This window comes from Danio rerio, chromosome 5 (genome assembly GCF_052040795.2).
Source record: "Danio rerio strain M-AB ecotype USA chromosome 5, GRCz13ab, whole genome shotgun sequence".
Taxonomy (NCBI): Eukaryota; Metazoa; Chordata; class Actinopteri; order Cypriniformes; family Danionidae; genus Danio; species Danio rerio.
Window position 1 is genome coordinate 24,625,097 of NC_141025.1, and position 23,258 is coordinate 24,648,354.

At 35.6% G+C, this 23,258-nt stretch overlaps 2 protein-coding genes across 6 annotated transcripts; one reads left to right on the top strand and one right to left on the bottom strand.

Moving 5' to 3' along the window:
- Positions 1-872: 872 nt before the first annotated feature.
- Positions 873-12,045, bottom strand: fam76b (family with sequence similarity 76 member B). Of its 2 annotated transcripts, none has more exons than XM_087251365.1 (10): positions 11,610-12,045; positions 11,203-11,267; positions 8,058-8,112; positions 7,828-7,983; positions 6,022-6,203; positions 5,838-5,888; positions 5,686-5,748; positions 5,455-5,587; positions 4,867-4,968; positions 873-1,673 (listed from the first exon to the last, which is right to left on the bottom strand). In XM_087251365.1, the coding sequence occupies exons 1-10, from the start codon at positions 11,694-11,696 to the stop codon at positions 1,584-1,586; spliced, it is 984 nt and encodes a 327-aa protein (XP_087107491.1). In that variant the 5' UTR covers positions 11,697-12,045; the 3' UTR covers positions 873-1,583.
- An 822-nt stretch (positions 12,046-12,867) lies between these two features.
- kat5a (K(lysine) acetyltransferase 5a) lies at positions 12,868-21,676 on the top strand. 4 transcript variants are annotated; one of them, NM_001002365.1, is made up of 15 exons: positions 12,886-12,905; positions 13,017-13,083; positions 13,268-13,336; positions 14,166-14,302; positions 14,448-14,516; positions 15,011-15,184; positions 16,334-16,414; positions 16,692-16,754; positions 17,350-17,598; positions 17,801-17,890; positions 19,343-19,483; positions 19,586-19,679; positions 20,777-20,936; positions 21,008-21,089; positions 21,379-21,673. In NM_001002365.1, the coding sequence occupies exons 1-15, from the start codon at positions 12,891-12,893 to the stop codon at positions 21,511-21,513; spliced, it is 1,626 nt and encodes a 541-aa protein (NP_001002365.1). In that variant the 5' UTR covers positions 12,886-12,890; the 3' UTR covers positions 21,514-21,673. The 4 variants fall into 4 exon arrangements, with proteins under 4 accessions (XP_087107773.1, XP_087107774.1, XP_087107775.1 ...); XM_087251647.1 differs by lacking the exon at positions 16,692-16,754 and having other exon boundaries at positions 12,868-12,905; positions 21,379-21,676; XM_087251648.1 differs by lacking the exon at positions 14,448-14,516 and having other exon boundaries at positions 12,868-12,905; positions 21,379-21,676.
- The last annotated feature ends 1,582 nt before the right edge of the window (positions 21,677-23,258 follow it).

The following is a 23,258-nucleotide window of genomic DNA, read 5'->3' on the forward strand; positions in this document are numbered from 1 at the left end:
GGGTCGCCACAGCAGAATGATCCGCCATCTTAACCAGCAAGTTTTTTTTACGCAGCGGATGCCCTTCCGGCCACAACCCATCTATGGGAAACATCCACACACACATTTATACACAATTTAGCGTACCCAATTCACCTGTACCACGTCTTTAGACTGTGGGGGAAACAGGAGAACATGCAAACTCCACACAGAAACGCCAACTGAGCCAAGCTTCGAACCACCTTCTTGCTGTGAGGTGACAGAACTACCTACTACGCCACTGCCTCGCCTATATATATATATATATATATATATATATATATATATATATATATATATATATATATATATATATATATATATATATATATATATATATATACGAACCCTATTCAAGTATACTCAAAAAAAAAAAATTATATATATATATATATATATATATATATATATATATATATATATATATATATATATATATATATATATATATATATATATATATATATTTGCTTGTTCGAAGTACTTGTTTAAAATAAGCTGAAACAACACAATTCTTCAGATTTCATTGAGGCAACCTAATTTTTTTATATTCAATCCACATAAATTAGTTAAGTGTTAACTTAATCAATTTAGGTATGGACAACATGAATGGTGTGTATCCCTGCATTTTTACAGTGTATGCTATAAACAAGTAAGATAAAATCTAACCTGAAAGTATTCCAAGTCAGAATACATGAATTAAAAATGAGTACTTTTATGAGTTACTTACATTACATACTTTATAATAACAATAAATATAATAATTCATAATTATAAATAATTCATAATGAAGTTAGAAAAATACAAAATGATAAGAGCAATGCACCTTCTGAAAGCATCCATAACGAAGATAGTTTTTAAAGGTTTTTACAAGCTTTAATATTCCTGAAACGTCTGTGTTGCAGAAGAAAAAAAAAGTACAAAAGTGTCCGACAGTAAAAAGATGAGAATGCATGGGGGACATAAAAGAGCCTCACTCACTAAAACAGCAGTGTCTCATACAGGCCTGCAGAATTCATCTCTGAAATATCACTAATACAAAGCCAAACAAAACAGAGCAATCAGTTAATATACAAAACCACATGGTTGACCAGGCAGTAAGACATGCAGTAATACAGTCTTTCCATGATTCAGATTGAGAGAAAGAGAGAGAGAGAAATAGAGTTAAGACATAGAAAGAGAGATGAACTGAGCATATATAAAACTGTTCAGCATATCCAACACGTTCAATTCATAATATTTCCATACATTTGTTGACAGCACCTCTGCTTCTTTTTGTCAGTTTTCAGAAACTCTAAAACATTTTGCATATGAGATCTGAGGCTGGAATCAGCCAGGGCTCCTGAAATGGCTCTATACAGTCATGTCTGTTCTGTAAATATGAAAGGTTACTAAAACAGCCAAAGGAAAAAAAAAACAATAATAACTTGAGAGATTTGCATATGTGACATCATCGGAATAATAAAACACAACACACAGATTATGTGTGAGCGAGGGAGGGTGAAGCTTCCTCACAGTAATGACACATTAGGGTAAGGGGCCATTGCTATGGCGTGAGGTCATTGCTATGGTAACAGCAGAGAGCTGCCGCTGCGGTCAAACTTCTTGCCTTTTGAGAGAGCAGCAACCTGTTTCAACAGTTCTCGGTTCTTTGCCTGAGAAACGAACAAACACACAGTTAGTGAATAATATATACACCACCGAGGAAATGCATAGGCTCAATTTTAAATGCAAATGTGTACTTTGGTTCAGCATGATGCATCCAATTGGTGAAAATTATAGAGGCACCAATTGACTGGCCAGAAAAACAGAGTCATTAATCTATATTTAAGCAGTACTTGCTAAAGCAAATATATGCAGTCTCTTTTGGCAGATTGTGTTTACAGTGGAGTAGATGTCTATCATTTTAAAAACTCTGCAGATATTCCAATTAAAATCAAGATCAGTGCCTTGCTAATTACAAATAAATTGACCTATACATTGATAATTGATTCTTTTTAAGAGTTGTATTGGTGTATTTTAGCTATTTTTATGACTGCACAGTATGGTTGTATGGTTCATCATGTCTCAACCAAGAGGCAACCTCCCGCTCTCCCTCGGGAAGCCAATACAGAAGTAGCTGAAACTGCAATTCATCGAAATTCAGCTAGTCCTGGCTCCATATGAAGCAAATTTTAATTGAGCCCACTTTTAGAATGGTCAACTTTACAGCAGAAAAAAGGTGTTTACAGCCTGCTACAAAGAACGATTTTGGTTCATATAGCTAATATTACCCTTCATGACAACTGTGTAATTTTTTTATAAATCATTTGTTTCCTTTATATTAGGTTATATTAAGTTTGCATAATTAAGGACGTGGCCACTTGAGTGACAGCTAGGTCTCGCTGGTCACTTCACCACAGCTGACTTCGGCAGATTAGCCACTGAACTTGGTATATTCGTCATATTTTTGTGTTGTTTTATGTGGCTTTACACAGTCAGACGCCTTTTAGCCTTATTTCTTACAATTATCAGATGACATCGGATGCTGTGTGCACTTAATTGTGCTCACAAACCATTCACGTGGCCTCCATTGCCCATGTGAGTAAAGTTATACACTTATAAACCATCTCTACAAATGTTTTTGTTTCATTTAAGACTATTTATAATTTATAATGTTCTTTAGAGCTGTAAAGCACTCCAGAATCTGAAAGATTGATTAGCTGTAGGCTATAGAAGAGTCATCTGAAGCGTTGTCATACAGTTTTTATGCCTGGATTTCCTCAATAGCCTTGCATTTACTAACACAGACTAAATTTAAAGTGTTTGGAAGTAATTCGCTCTTTCCTCCCGTAGAAAAACGTCATAAGAACAATGCTTAGTGGCTCAATGTGTAACAACAGTGTTTTTAGAAGTCTAAACACTTCATTGATATTGTATACAACCAAGCACATGTGATCAGAACACAAACGAGTTGCAGGTAATAAAGTGTTAAGCGTTCTCCCGAAGTAATGACTGTCTAAGCCAGGTCCAAGCAAAATGCCAGCAGGTGTCTAGCTCCACTCACTCCCCGCCTCCTTTGTGTGGTATCCCACCGTGGGTATGATGACGCGCGAATAAAATGGCGACGGTTGGCCAGGCCTACTTGTAGCTTGTTTTGCAGTGTTCAGAAACCTATGGGTGACGTCACGGATACTACGTCCATATATTTTACAGTCTATGGTCTCAACGCTTCAGTTTTGCTCGGCTCACTATGCATTTCCATTGCAGTTTAGTACCACTTAATATGGCTATAGTTGTAATTGCTGTTCTTAAGCAGCGTCTGCTGCTGCAGACCATTTCAATATAGAGGGTTTGATGCCTCGCGTCACAAATCCAATAGACTTTGGTAGTGACAATTCACTCCGACCAATTGGTGATTAACACAGAACCCCTAGGTTTTTCGCGATTTTCTGCAAAAAATTATTAATATTGTGGTGGTAATTCCCAAAAATTTGCGGTCAATTTTGCGATTTAAAAAATGTGTGTGTGTATGTATATATATATATATATATATATATATATATATATATATATATATATATATATATATATATATATATATATATATATATATAATAAAAAGGTAAGATGTGCATGCGATTTCTTATTTACCGTTTTAGGTAGCCTACTATGTTAGGCATGCAATCTGACATACATCATAAAAATAAAGCTTCTTTATTTTGGTCTTTTGTCAACACAAGATCTAATAGGGTACGATTTTACTTTCTCTTTCTCAGATTTCATTCCCTGGAGCATTTGACATAATGTACCTCACACAGTACACGCGTAAGGACTTCCCTTACTGTAATACACCTAAAACACGGATTGTCGTAAAACATGTCAAGAAGCGTTTTCTCTCGTCAGAGGCAGGGCAAGAGTTAAGCGAAATTATTTATTGATTTGGCACATAATAGCCTCTTAGTCATACAGGTAAAGCACAAATAATGTCCTTTAATTCAGTCATGTCCAGCAGCAGTCATCCTTGAACCAACATCCAACATTTTAAGCTGCTTGCTATTCTGTCTGTTCCATTGTTCTTTGTTAGATGTTTGCTCACACTTTCTTTTGCAGTCTGAAGCGCATCAAACATAAAACGCTGTATTACTCACTCGATTTGCACCACAGGATGTCTAATTGCATCCTTAAATTGACTACACATATAAACGACTCACTATTCATCCGCATCTGCCTACTGCACAGGCTGCAAAACAATTTACCCACTTTCATGTAATGATTCTGAAAAATGAAAGTGAAAACTAAATGAAAGACGTTTTTTCTCATTTTTCACAAGACATTAAAATAAATCATGTGCGCTGCATAGGCAAAACGTGCGTATGTAAAACAAATAATTGCAAACTGAAATAAATCTAATTTGATTATATATGGTTTGGAATTGCATGTTTTATGAGAATTTACATTTTTTGTGATTATTTAAATTAAAAATTTAGCAGGATCGCAAAACACTTGCAACTTTTGTGTCGTTGTAGCGTTGGATTCAGCGATCGCTAAAAACTAGGGGATTTGTTAACAGTGTGAATACAGTAGTCAGCATTTGAAGTGGATCATCCCTTTTCCTCAAAGTTGTCCTAAAACTATTGAACAACACGCATTCTTGTCCTAGGACAATTCTAAAAAAACATTTTTGATTTACTTTGAATGTTGACTACTGTACGTCACGTTTTGGTAATGGCACAGCTCGCTTGGTACCTCACTTGAGGTAGAACTAAAAAAAATACCAAGCATCAGGTATGGAAGACAATAGCAAGCATCTAAAACCTAAAAACCTAAAAGCAAGCATGTGTTGGATAGATTATAGTGTAAAGTGACCTGTTGCTGCTCCATGGCCTCTTTGTGCGCTTTCTCCATGTTGTTCATCTTCACCCGCATGTTTGACTCCTGATACTGAAAGTCTGCCTTCAGCTCCGTCAGCTGAAACCGTAAACACAATTATGAAATGTTCTCTGCAAAACTACTTAAGGACAGAAGTCATTTATTTATCTGCTGCTTTAGTGTGGTGCTGATATCATTTATGTCAACACCCCTTATTACCAAACATACCCTCATAGAACATTTCAAAGCAACTCAAGTCCCTACAAACTAAAGCCTCTGAAGAATCTTCAATGTGTTAAATTACTTTAAGCTTTAATGCAGCAAGCTCCTTCAAAGAAAGTCACAACAATCACTACAACAACAATTATGGACTTCTAGTAACGGCTCAAGTGTGATTATCTTCTCAGGCAGCAAATGGACTGTGAAGTGGGCAGCAGATCACAAACAGCAGGAAAAGCTTAAAGAAATAATTCTAACAATGTGCAAATTCACGTTTCTAAACCCATCCATTTCTGTGTACTATTTCGGAGAAAGTGAGTCATCCTGGACTAGCTTGCAGTGTCAGGAGATGACATCACAAATTACCTTCCTGTCTTTCTCAAGGATGGTCTGGTCTCTCTGCTGGAGCATGCGCTTCAGTGACATCACTTCCTCTTTCAGCTGGCTAATCAAGATGAAGTTATCCGTGCCTCCAGAATCCATCGATTGAGTGATTGAACTACTGGAGGGAAAGAAAGAGAAATGGCTTTAATATTAAAAGTAATGTGTCAACAGATGCTCCCTGAGAGACTGACAAATACAATGAACAGTAATTACCTGTCTCCATTGGATGGCTTTGTTTCTAGTTTGGGTTTTTTCTTTGGCGTTTCCTTTTGAATGCTATATAAGAGAACCCAATTACAGTCAATTGATCCACAAAACACACAAACACAGAACAAAGTAAAAAAAGTAAAAGATATGAATTCCACCTCTGTTTCCACAATCCCTGATCCTGCTCTGGACTTAAGTTTCCACTTATTCTGTAAAACACACATACAGAATAGCAACATTTTTATTAAGATTTCCAACAAAAAAGTGAGTAATTGTGTAAGAGACCATGCATTTAAAATGTCATTAACTTATGTTCTGTGGTATTTTATTATCTGTACTCACTTGTGGTGTGAACTTCCGTGTCTGTGGTGCTGATGATGGTGATGGTGTCTCTGATGCTCCTTCTCGCTGAGGGAAGAAGAGTTGGAGTGGGAAGAGCCGAGGCCTTTCCGTTGCTCTTTCGTTTTTTGGAGAACGCGACGATACGACAACGTGCATAGCCAACACAAGAGTTTCCCATCCACCTGCAGGACGAGAAAACAGACATCTATAGCTAGAGTGTGTAAAATTATTTTCATGTTCTTTAAATTCTACGGGGGCTGTTGAAGGCGCACTTCTGATTATCCGAGGAACAATATTGAGGGGAAAGCACAACACTGGTCTTGAGTGCAGTTACATATCACTACGCTGAATGAACAGTCAAAATTTGAATATAAACTGAACAAATGGCTGTGGATGAGATGATTAAGGGAAATAGTCACACAAATATAGGTTATTCGGTCAGAAAAACAGTATACTGCTGTTCCACTAGGGGTGGGAGAAAAAAAATTGATGGTTCGTGATTCTCTCTCAAAGGATTCTGAATCAGTTCTCAAAAGTTCTCAAATTAGTTTGATGATATGGGACTGCGCAGGCATGAGCTAGAAACAGCCGTCAGGCACATGTGTACACTGCCGAATTCGGTTCACTTGGAATAAAGAAGGGCCAACTTAAAACGCATCGCATCATATTCCTGCCAGATCAAATTGGATTGTGATTACCAGAATCAGAATGGACCTTTTCCACAAGATGGTCACCATAATCTTAAATCCTTGGAGAAAAAAAAAAAAAAAAGCCTGTATATTTGTGTATTTACATATGTATTATGTAATCTTTGCATCAAAGTACGCAAAACAAATGACCACGTGTGGGAGGCGTTTCTATTGGAGCATCTATGGACAGGAGAGTAAATTTGATGTTGCATTATAAGTTGCGCACAGTTCTTTTCCTTCTACTCAAAGTCTTAATAACACTATCATTGAGTTTTTCTTTTATTATTTGAGCAAAAAATGTAAAAAAATAAAAATAAATAAATAATAATAAAAAAATGTGTGTGTATATATATATATATATATATATATATATATATATATATATATATATATATATATATATATATATATATATATATATATATATATATCACTTCTTGTCCCAATTATTGTGCTATAAGTTTACCCAACTATGAGGACTTCTGCTACTGAGAAACCTGGAAATGTGAGAACGATTCTGTATTGCTCACACTTAATTCACCTCTAAATGAAAAAAAATAAAATGTTGAGAACATTTCAAAGATTTTAAAATGGCAAAAACAAAATAGTGATAAGTTATAAAGTTAGTCTAAATGCAGTTGTAGGTTTCAATTCAAGGTTAATGGGCAGAATAATGATAACATGGTTGGAATATTTTCAAGGTGAAGTGAATTTCTGTACCACCACCACCAGCTACATCAAATAGATTTGTAAAAATAATATTTTCAAACAGGTCAACCTTCAAAAAAGAAAGACAAAAATCCTTAAAAGACATAACACCAAATGTTTCCGTATCACGAAGGAAGCAATAATGGCTGAAAAAGCTGTTAACATTGGTGGGAGCAGTGGGCTTTAATGATTCATCTGTTTTTGTGCATAAACAACAGCATTTGTCTAGTATTTAATGACAGCTCTAATAAACTCCTGCTTTCAGTTGTGCTGAAATCTGGAGACAGTGACTCTTCAATCTGTCAGAGAGTGGTGAATCACATCACACACATACAGAGTGAGAGAACACAGCCAGAGAGTGTGGAGGAGTGATACGACTGAATAAGAATGTGCATGCGTGATTGGTCACCTTTCTCCTTCCCTCGTCCTTCCTGTCGAAGGCACACTGCTGCTTGCACTGCTCGCAGGTTTGTGGAGGGCCGTACTTCTTCTCAGAGTTGGTGCAGCGCTGACATTTGGTCCCAATGAACGCAGCAATGATGTTACAGTACTGACATGGCTTCGGCTGGTAAAAGAGAAGACGATGTTAGCACACAGATCTGTGGGGTTTACAATTTTTTAAACATGATGTCAACTTACTGTTCCAAACTGTTTGACATTCTGTGCGCATTTCTTACAGATAGTGTTGGTTTTGCTGAACGAAAGGAAAGATTTTGCATTAGTGCAGGCAACATTACAAAGAATAAATTAGCAACAATTTAAAATTAAATCAGACATAATAAACTTTGATTAGAATATAAAACTCTCAAACTTTAAACAAACAAAAAAAAAAAACTTATGAATTACTTTTTATCAGGGGCGAATATGCAGGTGTGACTTTAAGACACCTCCAACTCTTTTCTTTTTTTTTTTTAATGTGAATCACAATTGCAAAGTCTGCTTATAACATGCCAATTTGGACTTTTGTTGTTGTTAATTTGCAATTTTTTTCAAATGCATGGATGCTTGATTAGAAGATATGACAAGCAACTTTGTTTGACAAGCATGTGTAGTTTCCTTCAATGCACTGATTGACAATGTCTGCTCATAGCTAATAGACAATTAGTGTAATAATGACATTATTATTAGATAATGTGCATTTGTATTCATCACCATAGTGAAGTATTAAAGATTACATGCTTTACTTTTTTTTTATAAATATCTATGTAAATGACAGCTCCTACTCAGTGGTTAACTTTTTCTACTTTACAAACTCTCCACTCTTCAGTCCTATTCTACTCTAAGGCAATACAGAAATGGAAAGTGTGAGCTTGATGTTTTCTTTTTGCAAGTAAAAATGTCTTTTTCTAAACTAAAATATTTTCAATTTAATACGTTAGAGGTTTATTTACAATACAATTTATTCATTACAATTTATAATACACAAATGCTCACCGATAATACTGAGGTTAATAATGTAATGATACTAGGCATGGGACGATAATCGGTTTCAAGTTTTACCGCGGTTTTGAAAAGTCAAGGTTTTAATACCACTAAAATGTTCTGTTATACCGTTCCTAAGATATATGTAATTTTTATTATGTTTTTTATCTGTTGTAAAGAAACCCGTGTTTTTGAAAATAATGAAGAGCAGAAGTAAATGCTTTATTTAACCTGACATGTTTAATGTTCCAAAATATTATTAATGCTTCTTAAAATAACTTTTGTTTTGTCTTACCCAGACATTTAAAAAGAAGGTATTTTAGAGCATTAATCACAACCCTGTGATACTGTAAATCCTGGGTATTTTATCCAAGGTTATTATACAATCAGCAACTTATACTGGCCCATTTCTAAATGATACTGAGCTTGTTTTGAAGCGCATTTGTTTTCTAAGAGTTAACAACAAATTTTCAATTCATCAAGATCAGATGTCAAAGTGTAAACATGAAGTGCTCTGTAAAAGAATCTGACGTGCAATTCTAATCAAAAACAGCATTTGTTAGTCGGGTGACATTTATGCCTACTGTATAAAACAATTTATTATTAAAATTGTGACATTAGATCGTTTATTAAACTTACATTAAGCATTTAGCACACGCTTTTATCCAAAGCAACTCACAGTGGTCAGCATACACTTGGACCCGTGGGCTGCCAGGGAGCAGTTGGTGGTTCGGTGTCTAGCTCAATTTAATCAAGTCAGCCTTTTGAGGATGGTGAGCGTTGGCTATTCACTCCCAACACTCAATTCAATTGAAGTTTATTTGTAGGGCACTTTTCACAATAATTATTGTTTCAAAGTAACCTTACAAAAGGTGCACATTATTGCACTACAATCAAACTTGGAAAAGTTAAGGTTATTAGTTATCACAACTTTATTAGTTACTAATAACTTTAAATAGTATCTAATAGATTTTAAAAGTTATTGTATATAAACAGCATGCCTGCAGTTATATAGTATATAGGTGATGTCTAGTTGTTCAATAAAGTGTATTAGGTCTATGCGCTAAAACACCAACAATTCCTGCCAGTGTTGAGACTCAAACCTGAGATCTTTGGATTAAAAGTCCAACTCCCTAACCATTAGGCCAGAATCATCAACCTTCATTTTAGCTATGCATTAAAAAAGTAAACAGCTCAAATAAACAATCTAAATACTGCTCTTAGACATGTGGCTAGTGCATGGATGTATTAGAGGTCTTCTCAGCTCCTAAAATTCAACCCCAACCCAAATCACTTCTTACCTGAACCCTAAATGATATACTATATTTTTAAAAGAAAAACTCAACCAGTGACAGACCAGATTTTGTCAATGTCATTGATGTATGCTCAATGTCTGCAATACCGATATCAGTCAAGGAAAGTGCTGTTGATTAATTTGCCCACATGTCCATTTTTTGATTATTTGATTTTTGTATTACTTTATAATACTGACAGCCTGATGGATACAAGTTATCTCTATGTTTTAAATTTTGACAATAATATTAAACAAATAAATGTTATAGTTTAACAAAAAATAAGCAATATCTTCAATGATAGATTTTCTAACGTTTTCTAATGTCTTCAGTGCTGTTTAGCTCATCTTCAATGAAGAGATTGCAAACGCAGTAAAGACATTTCCTACATGAATACAAACTGCAGTGAAGAACACTGAAAAATGCTGGGTCCTTCATGTTGTCCCAACACAAATCGATTAAGTAAACAAAATCGTTATAACAACTTTAGGTGGATTGAAAATGAAACAATTAAGTTGTCCCCAAAAAACTTAAAATGAGTTAAATCAATTAAATCAGTAGTATGAACAAGCAGCAACAGTAACTTTTTTGAGTGAGTGGATTTCCAGATGAATATGTTGAACTTCTGTGTATAATTTCAATTGTATTTTTCAACTCTACATGCATTTCTCAGAATCCTTTAAAGACCAAAGCTCAAGTAGATGCTGAATTTCGTAAATGAACTCCTCACTCAAAGCGCAATGCATTCTCTGCCAACAAGGTGGATATTTATTGCAAAGAGACACTCAAGTAATAGGATGAAATGTTTATTTTAAATCACTCGAGACCCGAACCTGCTAGGGTCTCAGGTAAGAGCTTGGGTTTTCAAATCCAAGTTGACCCGTGAGAAACTCTAATCACTGCACCTATACTAAGGTACTTTAAATTCTTCAAATACTTTTCTAAGGTGTTTCAGACTGTGTAGGTCTGAATGAAGATCTTTGCAGCGTGTACATTGATTGGGGCGTTTACCAGTCACTTCGGTTAACGTACAAGGAAAAATTATTTATTCATTTGTTTATGTTTCTTACCTTTCCTGCTGAAACTCTGACCTGCAGTAGGTACATTTTACTATGGGATGCGCAATCCGACATTCCTGAGGGGGAAATAAATCAAGTAAAGATATGCTATAAACTTAAAATGTGCTTTAAGATGTCTCAAGATAAGCATTCAGACCTGTGTCCTGTTTTAAAATGTGTATACAAAGCAGTGCAGCTTAACTTAGTCCAGAAATCATGTTACACGTATGACTAGTGGAGTGTATCTCGGTGGCTTTATGACAGCAGTGGTGTTTAACTTAAGCTCTAAATGCTTCTGCCGTTCACCGTGAACGCTTAGATAACTCGCTGAGCTGAAACAGGACACTGTCTTCCAGTAGAGACTGTTTAAGCTGATGTAAACAACAGTATGTGTGTGCATGTGCGCGCTCTCCGCTCACCTTGCAAAGCTGCTGGCCCTGCGACAGCTCCTCGAACGGGAACCGCTGGTTACACTTGGTGCAGGCGTACAGGGCCGATGTGGCCATCGCCAACCCCGCAAACACACAAACACGACTACTGCTAAAATATAACGACACTCAATGCGCGGACGACCTTTAACACATGCGACGAATATAGACCTGAGCTGATTCAATCCCAATTAAAACTGCACTTAATCCCGATAACTAGAACGAGTCCAACCATCTAAAACTGCTCTACCGATACTGTTATAAAAACATTAGAGACTACAACACATGACTAATACTACATATATGGTTATACGTAAAAAGAATAACTAAAACCCTGACTTCATATCTCGGTATTTCGGCTCCTGATGAGATTTTTTGCTTTCTCCTTTTTGTATCTCAGTCGACGCACGAACCGGATGCGACCTGTGACTACAAAGGAAAGACGTAACTACCTATCAGGAGCCAGCGCCGGTGGGCGGGAAGAAAGGTTTTGAAATATCAAGACCAATCAAAGAGTTCGTCCTTCCCTTTTTAAAACTACGTACGGCTTTTTCGTGACGCATTAAGTGATGTAAGGAGCTCACCCTTTCTTATAATTTCGAGTTGAAACTGTAGAGTCCGACTGTAAGAGGCTCCATTATGGCTCAGACAGGAAATCAGAAATTTCTCTCCATGGAAAAAGATAAACCCTAAAAAAAAGCGCTGTAAAGAAAAACTGTAGGTCGGTCGAAGTTTAGATAGAAGCGAGTTGAATGTATTAAAAACATTTTTGTTATTTGTGGTTTTTATTTAAATTACAAAGGTGATATTTAACATAAAAAATTAATTCACTGAAGAATATTTATTTCAGAGATGACGAAAGCCACAGAGTAGATGACAAACAACAGAAAAATATAGGAATCATTGCGCGCACACATTTTCCTTACTCAAAAATAAGCATATATCACTTTTAAGCAACTAAACGTTCACGATGAGCGAAAATGAAAATGAAGTTTTTTATTGTATATTTTTGGATGGTAAAATATAACTTCATAAAGCGAACTGTTTTTAAAAAAATGATAATTCATCAAATCAGTTTTTTAGTTAGTGTCCGTCCAAAAACAAAGACAATACTTTGACTCAAATTACAATTTATTTTTTCCCCTCAAACGTTTCTGCATGTTTTTCTACACTCTTCTACTAAAGTGAAAACCAATAAAACTTTTATTGAGGAACAAACGAGCTTTATCCAGTGCGTCACTCACTGCACACTTCTCTGCGTCACATAAAAAGATGGCGGACCACTCTGTGAGTAATAGACAAACAGTTGGGTTTAATGTCGTTTTAGCAGCGATTTAAATGTAATTTCTTCTGCATTTGTTGGTCGATTCCATTTAAAATTGTGTTATGTTCCCATAGGTTGAAATAACTGAGGGCTGTCGACTTCCAGTATTGCGGAGAAATCAAGAAAACGAAGACGAATGGCGTAAGTATATCAGCCTGTCAGCAGCAGCCCATACTGTAGATGTAAACAAAACACTGCAGCTTATCTGTTTCATCTATTGACCCTCACGTTATAACACAAGAGTAGTTACACGCTAATAACAGTTGAATACAACACACGTAGATATATTAATGTTTGGTTAATTTGTGGTTTCTTTTTTCCATAGCTTTGGCTGAAATCTTAAGTGTCAAAGACATCTCTGGGAGGAAGCTCTACTATGTCCACTATGTTGACTGTGAGTATTAATTGACAGCCTGACTCAATTCTTTTGTCTTTTTTTTAATATCTTGCTTCCAGAGTTTTATTAACCCTTGTGCACCTATTAAATAAGGTTAGATACAAGTTTATAGAGGGCAAACATGTCATAAACAAGCTAAAATGCTGAAGCCTTGCCAACTGATTAGAAGTTTGTAAACAAAGAATCCATGACTTTGTGTAAAATTAGCATCCGGATGTAATTTTCAATTTTGTACCGGTAGATTTTTGTAAAATAGATTGATGAAAGGAATTGAAAGTAAAGTGTAAAAAAAATTTTTTTTGTCATATTATATGCATTAACAGCCAAATTGGTTATTCATTCATTTTCTTTTCGGCTTAGTCCCTTTATTAATCAGGGGCCACTACAGCCGAATGAACCACCAACATATCCAGCTTATGTTTCACGCAGCGGATGCCCTTCCAGCTACATCCCAGCACTGGGAAACACCCATACACTCTTGCATTCACACCCACACATACACTACGGGCAATTTAGCTAATTCAATTCACTTATAGCGCATTTCTTTGGACTTTGGGGGACACCGGAGCACCCGGAGGAAACCCAAGCCAACACGGAGAGAACAGGCAAACGCCACACAGAAATGCCAACTGATCCAGCTGGGGCTCAAACCAGAGACTTTCTTGCTGTGAGGTGACTGCGCCGCCGTGTCACCCTCTAAAATGATCACCAAAAGTAAAGTGAAAAGACAAAAATGCTCATAAAGATGCACAAGGGTTAAATAACTCATCTGTTAAGGCTTTAAGTGTAAAGAAAAAGGTCAGCATAATTTGTTGTTTGTTGGAAGTCAATAAGCGGCTGGACGAATGGGTCACTCCAGACCGGCTGGACATTAAGAAGCTCCAATTTCCCAAAAAGGAGGCAAAGACCCCCATGAAGAATGGCCTGTCTGGGTCTCGTCCGAGCTCACCAGAAAGAGACGTGGTAAGTCAATGTAATCTATACCTCTGTGTAGAAACGCAATTCCCCCACTTCAGTGGCAGAGAAATACAGTATATCACAGTTGTTTTCAAACTTGCATGCTATGTAGTCTGTTTACCATCTTCTCTCACTTTCTGTTCAAATTTAGAAGAAGAGTCTAGATCTTCATGTTCAGTCTGCTTCGGCTCCTTCAAGAGGCAAAACCGTCCCCACACCGGTACAGACGAACCCTGTCCATACTGACCAATCTGTCCACTGAAATTTTATGACCAATGGGCTGAATTAAAGACCAATTTAAATTGGCCCGACTGTTCGAAAAAGTGTGAGGGATGCAGTCTTTGCCTCGACACAATTTAACCTGGCTAAACTTTTTCAGATAAATGTACAGTAAATAAAAGATATAAAACACACAGCAATCGAAGAGATTACAAACGATTGAAGCACTGGAGTGCACATCTCAAATACTAGACACAATCTTTGCATCTGTTACACATAGAATTAAAAAATGTAGCAAATCTGTTAATTCTCAACACAGTCAGGACATTTTCATTATTACTCATTGCTCTTTATTTATTTTCACGTGGTAAGTGTCTGAAGTTCACTCATAGTTATGCTTGTTGATGGATTTTAGTACTTTTAAAGAATTATTGCACTCGTTATTCATGCAGAGGGGAAAAAAAGTAGCTGTCTTATTTCTGTTTGATCTTGCAGAAAAGGAAAGCGGAGTCAGTCTCTTTAGCCACACAGGTGACTGCAGCGACTCCAGTGCCTTCACTTCCAGCTTCTACAGAGGCCAGTCAGGCGGCACTCTATACAGCAATCAGAGATGCATCCTTCAACATTAAATCCAGAGAAGAACATGAACCGCTCACCTCTCTAACAACAGTAAGCAAAGTCTGTATTTAGCCGTTTACTCAGGGATGATGCTAAATAGAGATCCTAAATTAAATACAATTTTTAGAGTCTGTCCATTTTTAAACCGCATCCGGGTTTTTTTTTTTTCGACATGATCTGAAGATGAGGATCTTGGTGAATTTGGTAAAAATCAGACCAACGGTCTACGAGGAGTTTAAAAAAGTAGCTTTTTAAATTTAAGCTAAAATGGTGGACAGGAAGTTTAGCAAATTTTGGAAAATTTAGTAACAATGTGTGCAGGACTATCCAAGGAATCTATCATGACCAGTTACATGACAATGAGGTTAATATAGCAAAACTTATTAGCATTTTCCAAACTATCTTTATAAAAACACAATTTAATTCAGTTGCTTTCATAATGTAAATTCTCATGTGACCAAAAAAAATAAAGGGTTAGTTCACTCAAATATTGTAAATGATGTTATTAATTTCACTTTCCTGTCATTCCGATCCTCTGAGACCTTTGTTCATTTTCAGAGCACATATAGAGATATTTTAGATGAAATCAGAGATCTCTCTCCCGTCCTCCAACAGACCCAAGGTGTTTAAAATCAAGAAAATGAACCACACACTGTCAAAATATTTCAGGTCCTACTTTATTTTAAGTGACCCTAATTACTGTATACTTGCATTTAAATGAATCATTTGGTACAATGTACTTATTTTGTACATGCATGTTTTTACATTGTATTTATATATATTTAAAATGATCTGCATATAATTGTCTCTGTAATTAATTACAATTACTCTGTTAACCCATTCCTTAAACCTTAACTCACCCTTAAACCTACCAGTCTACATGTATCCCACTTCAAGAGCATCATCAGTGCAATACAATATGAACACAGTAAGAACATTGTGCTTATGTTATGGTGTAAGTACTTAGTTGTTGAGGCCATTTAATATAAAGTGGGACCAAATTCCATGTGACTTCAGTGATTCTGTAATCATATAAAGCTCCAAAAACACTTTTGTGTGCCAAAAACGATGTAAAAAAGGATGCCTGTTGTGCTGCTGAATATTGGGAAAGAATGACTGTATTAAACACGCACCCTGACCTGACATAGAAGAGAAGGTCCTCATGACATATTTTCTCTGCTTGTTTTTTTTTTCTTTAAGAATGGCACAACATCCATCCAGCGCCATCTTATTCCTCCTCAACCTGGGAGAAAAAGAAAGAATTGTGGAGGCACAGATGAGGTCAGTCATGCAAACATACTCGATATATTTTTAAAAGATAGAATGTAATATTTTAGGGCAATTAGTTCCTTTAAATCTCATTTAAGTGCTTTGTGAGATATCATGTTATACAAATTCTGTTATTTGAAGCATTTTAGAAACCGTCACTGACAACGAGTGCACCAGAGTTCAGATCAAAACCAAATCCTTGAACTGTTTTCCAATATTTTTTTTTCTTTTACTGCTGTCACCAATCTTAAAGTGTCCCAAAGCTTTGCAACCCCTTGTGTTTTTATAGATGGTAAAGGTGTTCCAGAATAACAGTCCCCGCTGCTCCACCGTCTATTTGCTGCCAGGAGAGGTCCGGCTCATTTACTTACCATTGCTATTGTGTCTTGTCATAATGGAGGCTTATGGCTGTTGTACAGTCAGATTGTAGATATGATGGATTCCGGAAATGCAACGATGAGTCCATTGCACTATATACATAAATGTATAATATATTGCAATTTAAAGAAGTTTAGCGTACAATAGACAAATTGGCACTGATGATCTTTGTTCACACACATCTGTGGAAATGACTCAAAACGTATTATCTATGCCAGGCCAGTAGATGGCAACTTCCCCTTAAAACATTCTTCACATCTGCACACATACAGTCCACCATGCCTATAGACTGACCATGTAATATGGAAACTCACAGTTTTGTATCGAAAACATGCACCACTTTGTAAAACATGACAGCTGTTTTCAAAAATCTGCATTATCAAGCTCTCAAAACACTTTTGCCATTTACCAAATGGCCAAAAGACATCAAAGATTTCTGTTTGTGGTTTTAAACAGCGTGGAGTAAATGCCGCCTGATATTAAAAACAGTTGATATCAAACCCTCAAACATTTTGTTTCATGTTTTAATGCTTCATACCATTCTCCCTAACGCTACCCTCTCATCTCAGGACTCGCAGGACAGTTCAGATGGAATCCCTTCTGCCCCACGCATGACTGGGAGCTTGGTGTCCGACCGCAGCCATGATGACATCGTGACTCGGATGAAGAACATAGGCTGTATAGAGCTGGGCCGACACAGACTGAAGCCTTGGTACTTCTCTCCATACCCACAGGAGCTCACCTCTCTGCCCATTATCTACCTTTGTGAATTCTGTCTCAAATACCTCAAGAGCCTCAAATGTCTTCAGAGGCACCTGGTAAGAGTAAAGGCCTCATCTGTGGTCACATTTTACTTCTGTTGTCTAGGTGGTATTCTAACACATGACTTTCAAATCAAGCAGCTGAACACAAGTAAAATCATGCAAAACTCTTTAATACACATTTTTATTGAAATGACTCGATTGTATTATATTTATTTCGTAGTAAATGCTGTATTTAGTTCTGCTGTAACCTTTACAGACAAAATGCAACCTTCGGCATCCTCCAGGAAATGAGATCTACCGCAAAGGAACCATCTCCTTTTTCGAAATAGATGGCAGAAAAAACAAGGTGTGAAATCAGATTACAAAGTAGATTTGGTTTAAGGATTTTACACACAGTCGAGGATTAAATTATTAGCCCATTAATAAAAAAAATTTAATGGAGAGATTTTAAACATGGTAGTTTTAATTACTAATCTCTAATAACTAATTTATTTTGTCTTTGCCATGATGACAATACACTACCTGACAAAAGCCTTGTCGTTGATCCCAGTTGTAAGAGCAACAAATAAAAACTTGACCTCTAGTTGATCATTTGAAAAAGTGGCAGAAGGTACATTTTTCTGATGAATCATCTGTTGAACTGCATCATAATTACTGCAGAAGACCTATTCAAACCTGCATGGACCCAAGATTCTCATAGAAATCCGTCAAGTTTGCTGAAGGAAAAATCATGGTTTGGGGTTACATTCAGTATGGGGGCGTGTGAGAGATCTGCAGAGTGGATGGCAACATCAACAGCCTGAGGTATCAAGACATTTGTGCTGCTCATTACATTATAAACCACAAGAGAGGGCAAATTCTTCAGCAGGATAGTGCTTCTTCTTATACTTCAGCCTCCACATCAAAGCTTCTGAAAGCGAAGAAGGTCAAGGTGCTCCAGGATATGAACATTATTGAGCATGTCTGGGGTAAGATGGAGGAGGAGGCATTGAAGATGAATCCAAAGAGTCTTTATAAACTCTGGGAGTCCTGAAGGAACGCTTTCTTTGCCATTCCAGATGACTTTATTAATAAGTTATTATTGTCATTGCAGAGATGTATGGATGCAGTCCTCCAAGCTAATTAGTAATACACAATATCAATTCTTTTTCCACTGCACCATGATTTTCTATTCTATACTGTACATTATTTCTGTTAAGTGACTTTTGTCTGAGCAAATTCAGACCTTACTGTCCTAATTAAATAATTAAATATCAAGGCATGATCATATTTTATTTTGGTCAAATAAGCGTAATCTAGAGGCCTTTGCCTTCCATATAAGCCCCTTCTGATACCAAATGATCAACTAGAGTTCAAGTTATTGTTGTCCCTAAAACTTGGTTAGGAGAAAAGACCTTTGTCAGGTATTGTAAGTAATATTTTACTCGATATATTTTGATACTTCATTTTGTATTTGAAGGAGACAATAATATCGACCTAGCAGTTACAAAATCTATTCCAGCCAAACTAAAAGAAGACTTTCTCCAGTAGAAAGATATAATAGGAAATACTTTTAAAAATTCCTTTCTTTGTTTAAGATCACTTGGGAAATTTTTTAAAAGGAATTGAAATTTCACAAGAGGGCTAATAATTTTGTCTTTGACTGTAAATATCCCTGAATGAACAAGAGTGATGTTGTTTAAGTGGCTAAATGAAACTAAATGTTGGTCTTTCCTTAAAATAATATAATACTTATTGTAGCATGTACAGTACATCTTTGTAGTATCTTGATGGTCTGATATTTGTTGCTCTTTCCCAGGCATATTCCCAAAATTTGTGTTTACTGGCTAAATGCTTCCTGGACCACAAGACCCTGTACTACGACACAGACCCTTTCCTCTTCTATGTTATGACAGAGTACGACCCAAAGGGTTTCCATATTGTTGGCTACTTCTCAAAGGTGATCTATTGTTGTATCATTTAGAATTCATCAAACATTTGTGTGTAATTTGAATAGCCTTTAATCCTCTTAAACATGTTTTTTTCCCCTCATCTAATAAAGGAGAAAGAATCAACAGAGGACTATAATGTGGCCTGTATCCTGACGTTACCACCTTACCAGAGAAGAGGCTATGGCAAACTGCTCATTGAGTTCAGTGAGTAATTTTAAAGTTCTTCAGGACTACTCAAATTTAGTTACTGTATGTTAATTTATAGAATGAAATTATTGTTATTTTGCAAACTTGTATCATGCAGTTACATTTAAAAGGAGAGTTCAGTCAAAAAAAATAATAATCTGTCATAATTTACTTTCCCTTTTATTTGTTTCAAACCTTTATAAGTTTCTTCTGTTGAACACAAAATAAGATATTCTGAAGTCAAAAGCTTAAAACCTGTAACCATTGACTTCTAAAATATTTGTTTTTCCTACTTTGAAAGTAAATAAATGGATACAGGTTTTCATCTTTCTTCAAAATATCTTAGTGTTCAACAAAATAAAGAAGCTCATTACGGGTTGGAACTACTTAGGGTGCGTAAACAGTATTTTGGTCTCATCTAAATGATCCTGTAAGCAGGAAAAGCATATTTTTTTTATATTAAAAAAACATATATTACTATTATGGTTAAATACACATCTCCAAGTAGTAATACACTTTTTGATTAAACTTTAGAAAAAGTACATTCTTAATAAATTTGTTAAGAAGTTTCATTATTTCAATTAAATAGACATAAATATAAGATTAGAAAAAAAAATTACCAATGCAATTTTGACCAAGTGCGACTAATGTTCAGTAAAATACCAAAGATTTTTTAGGCAAAATTTTTGCTTATAATTTTCAGTCAAGTGATTCAGTTAGTGATTTCAAATCCTGGCTTGCAAACTTTTTCTGATCGTGTCCCCTCCACCTTCACTATACTATCACAATAAAGGAAAAAAAATAAACAATTCATGCCTTAGTTTGAGAAAAGTGTATAGACCATTTAAATTTGGTCATTTCATTGGCTCGTGAACATTTCCTGCTTGTTATCAAACTATTTTATAACTAACGAGAGACAATTAAATCAGAACTTCATGTTAAAGCAGCCATCATAACATTATTTATCAATATGTGGTTATTTTTGGATTCTCTGAAGCTATAGAAATTAAAAATGTAAAACAGAAAATATGTTGGGACCATTGTATTTGTTTACTTGACGCAAAATGGTCTATAGTAATGCCTAATGTTGCCCGTTTCACATCTTTGTCTTAAAGGTTATGAGCTCTCAAAGGTGGAAGGAAAGACGGGCACCCCAGAGAAACCCTTGTCTGATTTGGGACTGCTCTCCTACCGCTCGTACTGGTCCCAGACCATTCTGGAGATACTCATGGACCTCAAATCAGAGAATGGAGAACGACCACAGATCACCATCAAGTATGTGCCCACTGTTTGATCTCTAAAACTTAAAAGACACACATATCTAATGGTGTTCTTCTTATTTTCAGTGAAATCAGTGAGATTACAAGCATCAAGAAAGAAGATGTGATATCCACCCTTCAGTACCTCAACCTCATCAATTATTATAAGGCAAGACATTACTTTAAAGGGACAGTTCACCCAAAAATTGTGAAGTGGTTCCAAACCTTTATGAGCTGTTTTATTCTGTTGAACACTAAAGTAGATGCTTTAAAGAAAGCTTAAAACCTGTAACCATTTACTTCTGTTGTAGAAAAAACAAATACTATGGAATGCAGTGGTTACAGCATTTTTTAAAGTATCTTCTTTTGTGTTGAACAGAGGAAAGAAAGTCATGAAAGTGACATAATGTGACTCTTGCAGATACTGAATTGTGTGTTTTACCTCTCTTCCATTGAAGGGTCAATACATCCTCACCTTGTCCGAGGACATAGTGGAAGGTCACGAGTGTGCAATGCAGAAACGCCATCTCCGCATTGATCCCAAATGCTTGCATTTCACTCCTAAAGACTGGAGCAAGAGGGGCAAGTGGTGAAGTCCAGAGGAGGGCCACTGCTTCACAGATACAAAAACAATTTCAAACCAACGTAAACACTGTAAATATTCCTGTATTTATATACCTTTTTTATTAAAATCACTTCAAATCATTTCTAAATTCAGTTCGCTGTGATGCATCAATAAACAGTCTGTTCTAACTACTGTGGAGCTGATGTTTTTAAAATGCAAGCTTGGAGCCAGAACACTAATTTATGACAGGATGTTAGAGCGATTCAAAACTCATTGGTCTTCTTGCTTCAGATTAAAAGCATATGCTACATTCATTCATTCATTTTCTTTTCGGCTTAGTCCCTTTATTAATTAGCGGAATGAATCACCAACTTATCCAGCATATGCCCTTATAGCTGTATATGCTACATGATAAACGTTATTGCAGTTTACAACTGGAATAAACATTTGGAAGAGACTCAGCAGATCGTTTATAGCAAAGTTGTCATCTAGGCGCACCATATTCAGGGTGTTATTCACTTAAATTCAACAAAATAGTGTGTTGTGTGTCTTAAATCATTTTAAACAGGTCTTAATTTTCCTATCCAAGTAAAGCTATCCAATCAGGCCAACATCCATATAATCACCAACCATCCATCTTGATAAAATCAGGGAAAGAAAACAATTACACAGTTCCTCATGATAATAACAGAGCAATACATCCCATTACATTATCTTTCATTCAAATAAGGGGGAGTAGACATAAGTTTCACACCTATTTATAAATATTAAGGCTTTACAACAGAAACGCATTAGATTGAATAAAAGTTATGCTCAATCAATTTGGAGCAAAAGCCAACAAATATATATGTTTGATTATTTATGTAATTAACTCCATAATAAATATACTTTTAACAATGTTAAACTTTAAAATAAAATTTAAAATAAATATTATGGTGAAAAAAAAGTGTGTACAACTACAGTTTTCTCATTTTGACACATTAAAGTAGGTCACTAACAAATAATAACATTTAATCTTTTTTTGTGGCAAAGTATTGAGCCCCGTATAAGTTTAAATTCCATTCATAATGGTCTTAAAAGGGTCTCATAAAGTCTAAAATTTGACTTGATGAAACCTGCAGAAACCCTGATATTTGTGTTATGAAACATCTAATTATTTGCAAAGTGTGTTGTTAGCCCAATGCTCAAACCCCAACCTGGAGGATCAGGATCACATATACACTGCAAACAATTTACCTTACCCAACTCACCAACAGTGCATGTCTTTGGACTGTGGGGAAAAACCAGAGCACCCGGAAAAACCCATGCAAACACGGACAGAACATATTCCTCATTCATCTGTGTTATTCTAGTTGTATCTATATAATGATGCATTTAAGAATAATACATTTAAATAATATAGCATTTTTTTATTTATAAATATTTTTATTTATTTTAATTTCTAGTTTTAGTAATTAGTGTATTTTAGGTAGTTACGAAAACAAAATTTCTAATAAATTATATTGTAATGTTTGTTTTGATGGAATATTTTTATGATATTTTAATATTAAGCATTTTTAATTAATAATAGCAACACTGACTCGTTCATATTCACAAGTACTGTTTTTCAAAAAGTTATTCTGACTGAAACTGTATTACAACTAGTTCAGCATGTATACTTGACTCAAATTACGCCTTACTTTGGTGTTTTATATGAGGCACACAGATGCTATTCAATTCCACACTATGAAATATACTAGGACAGAATGCAGAATAACTACACAAAGATTTATA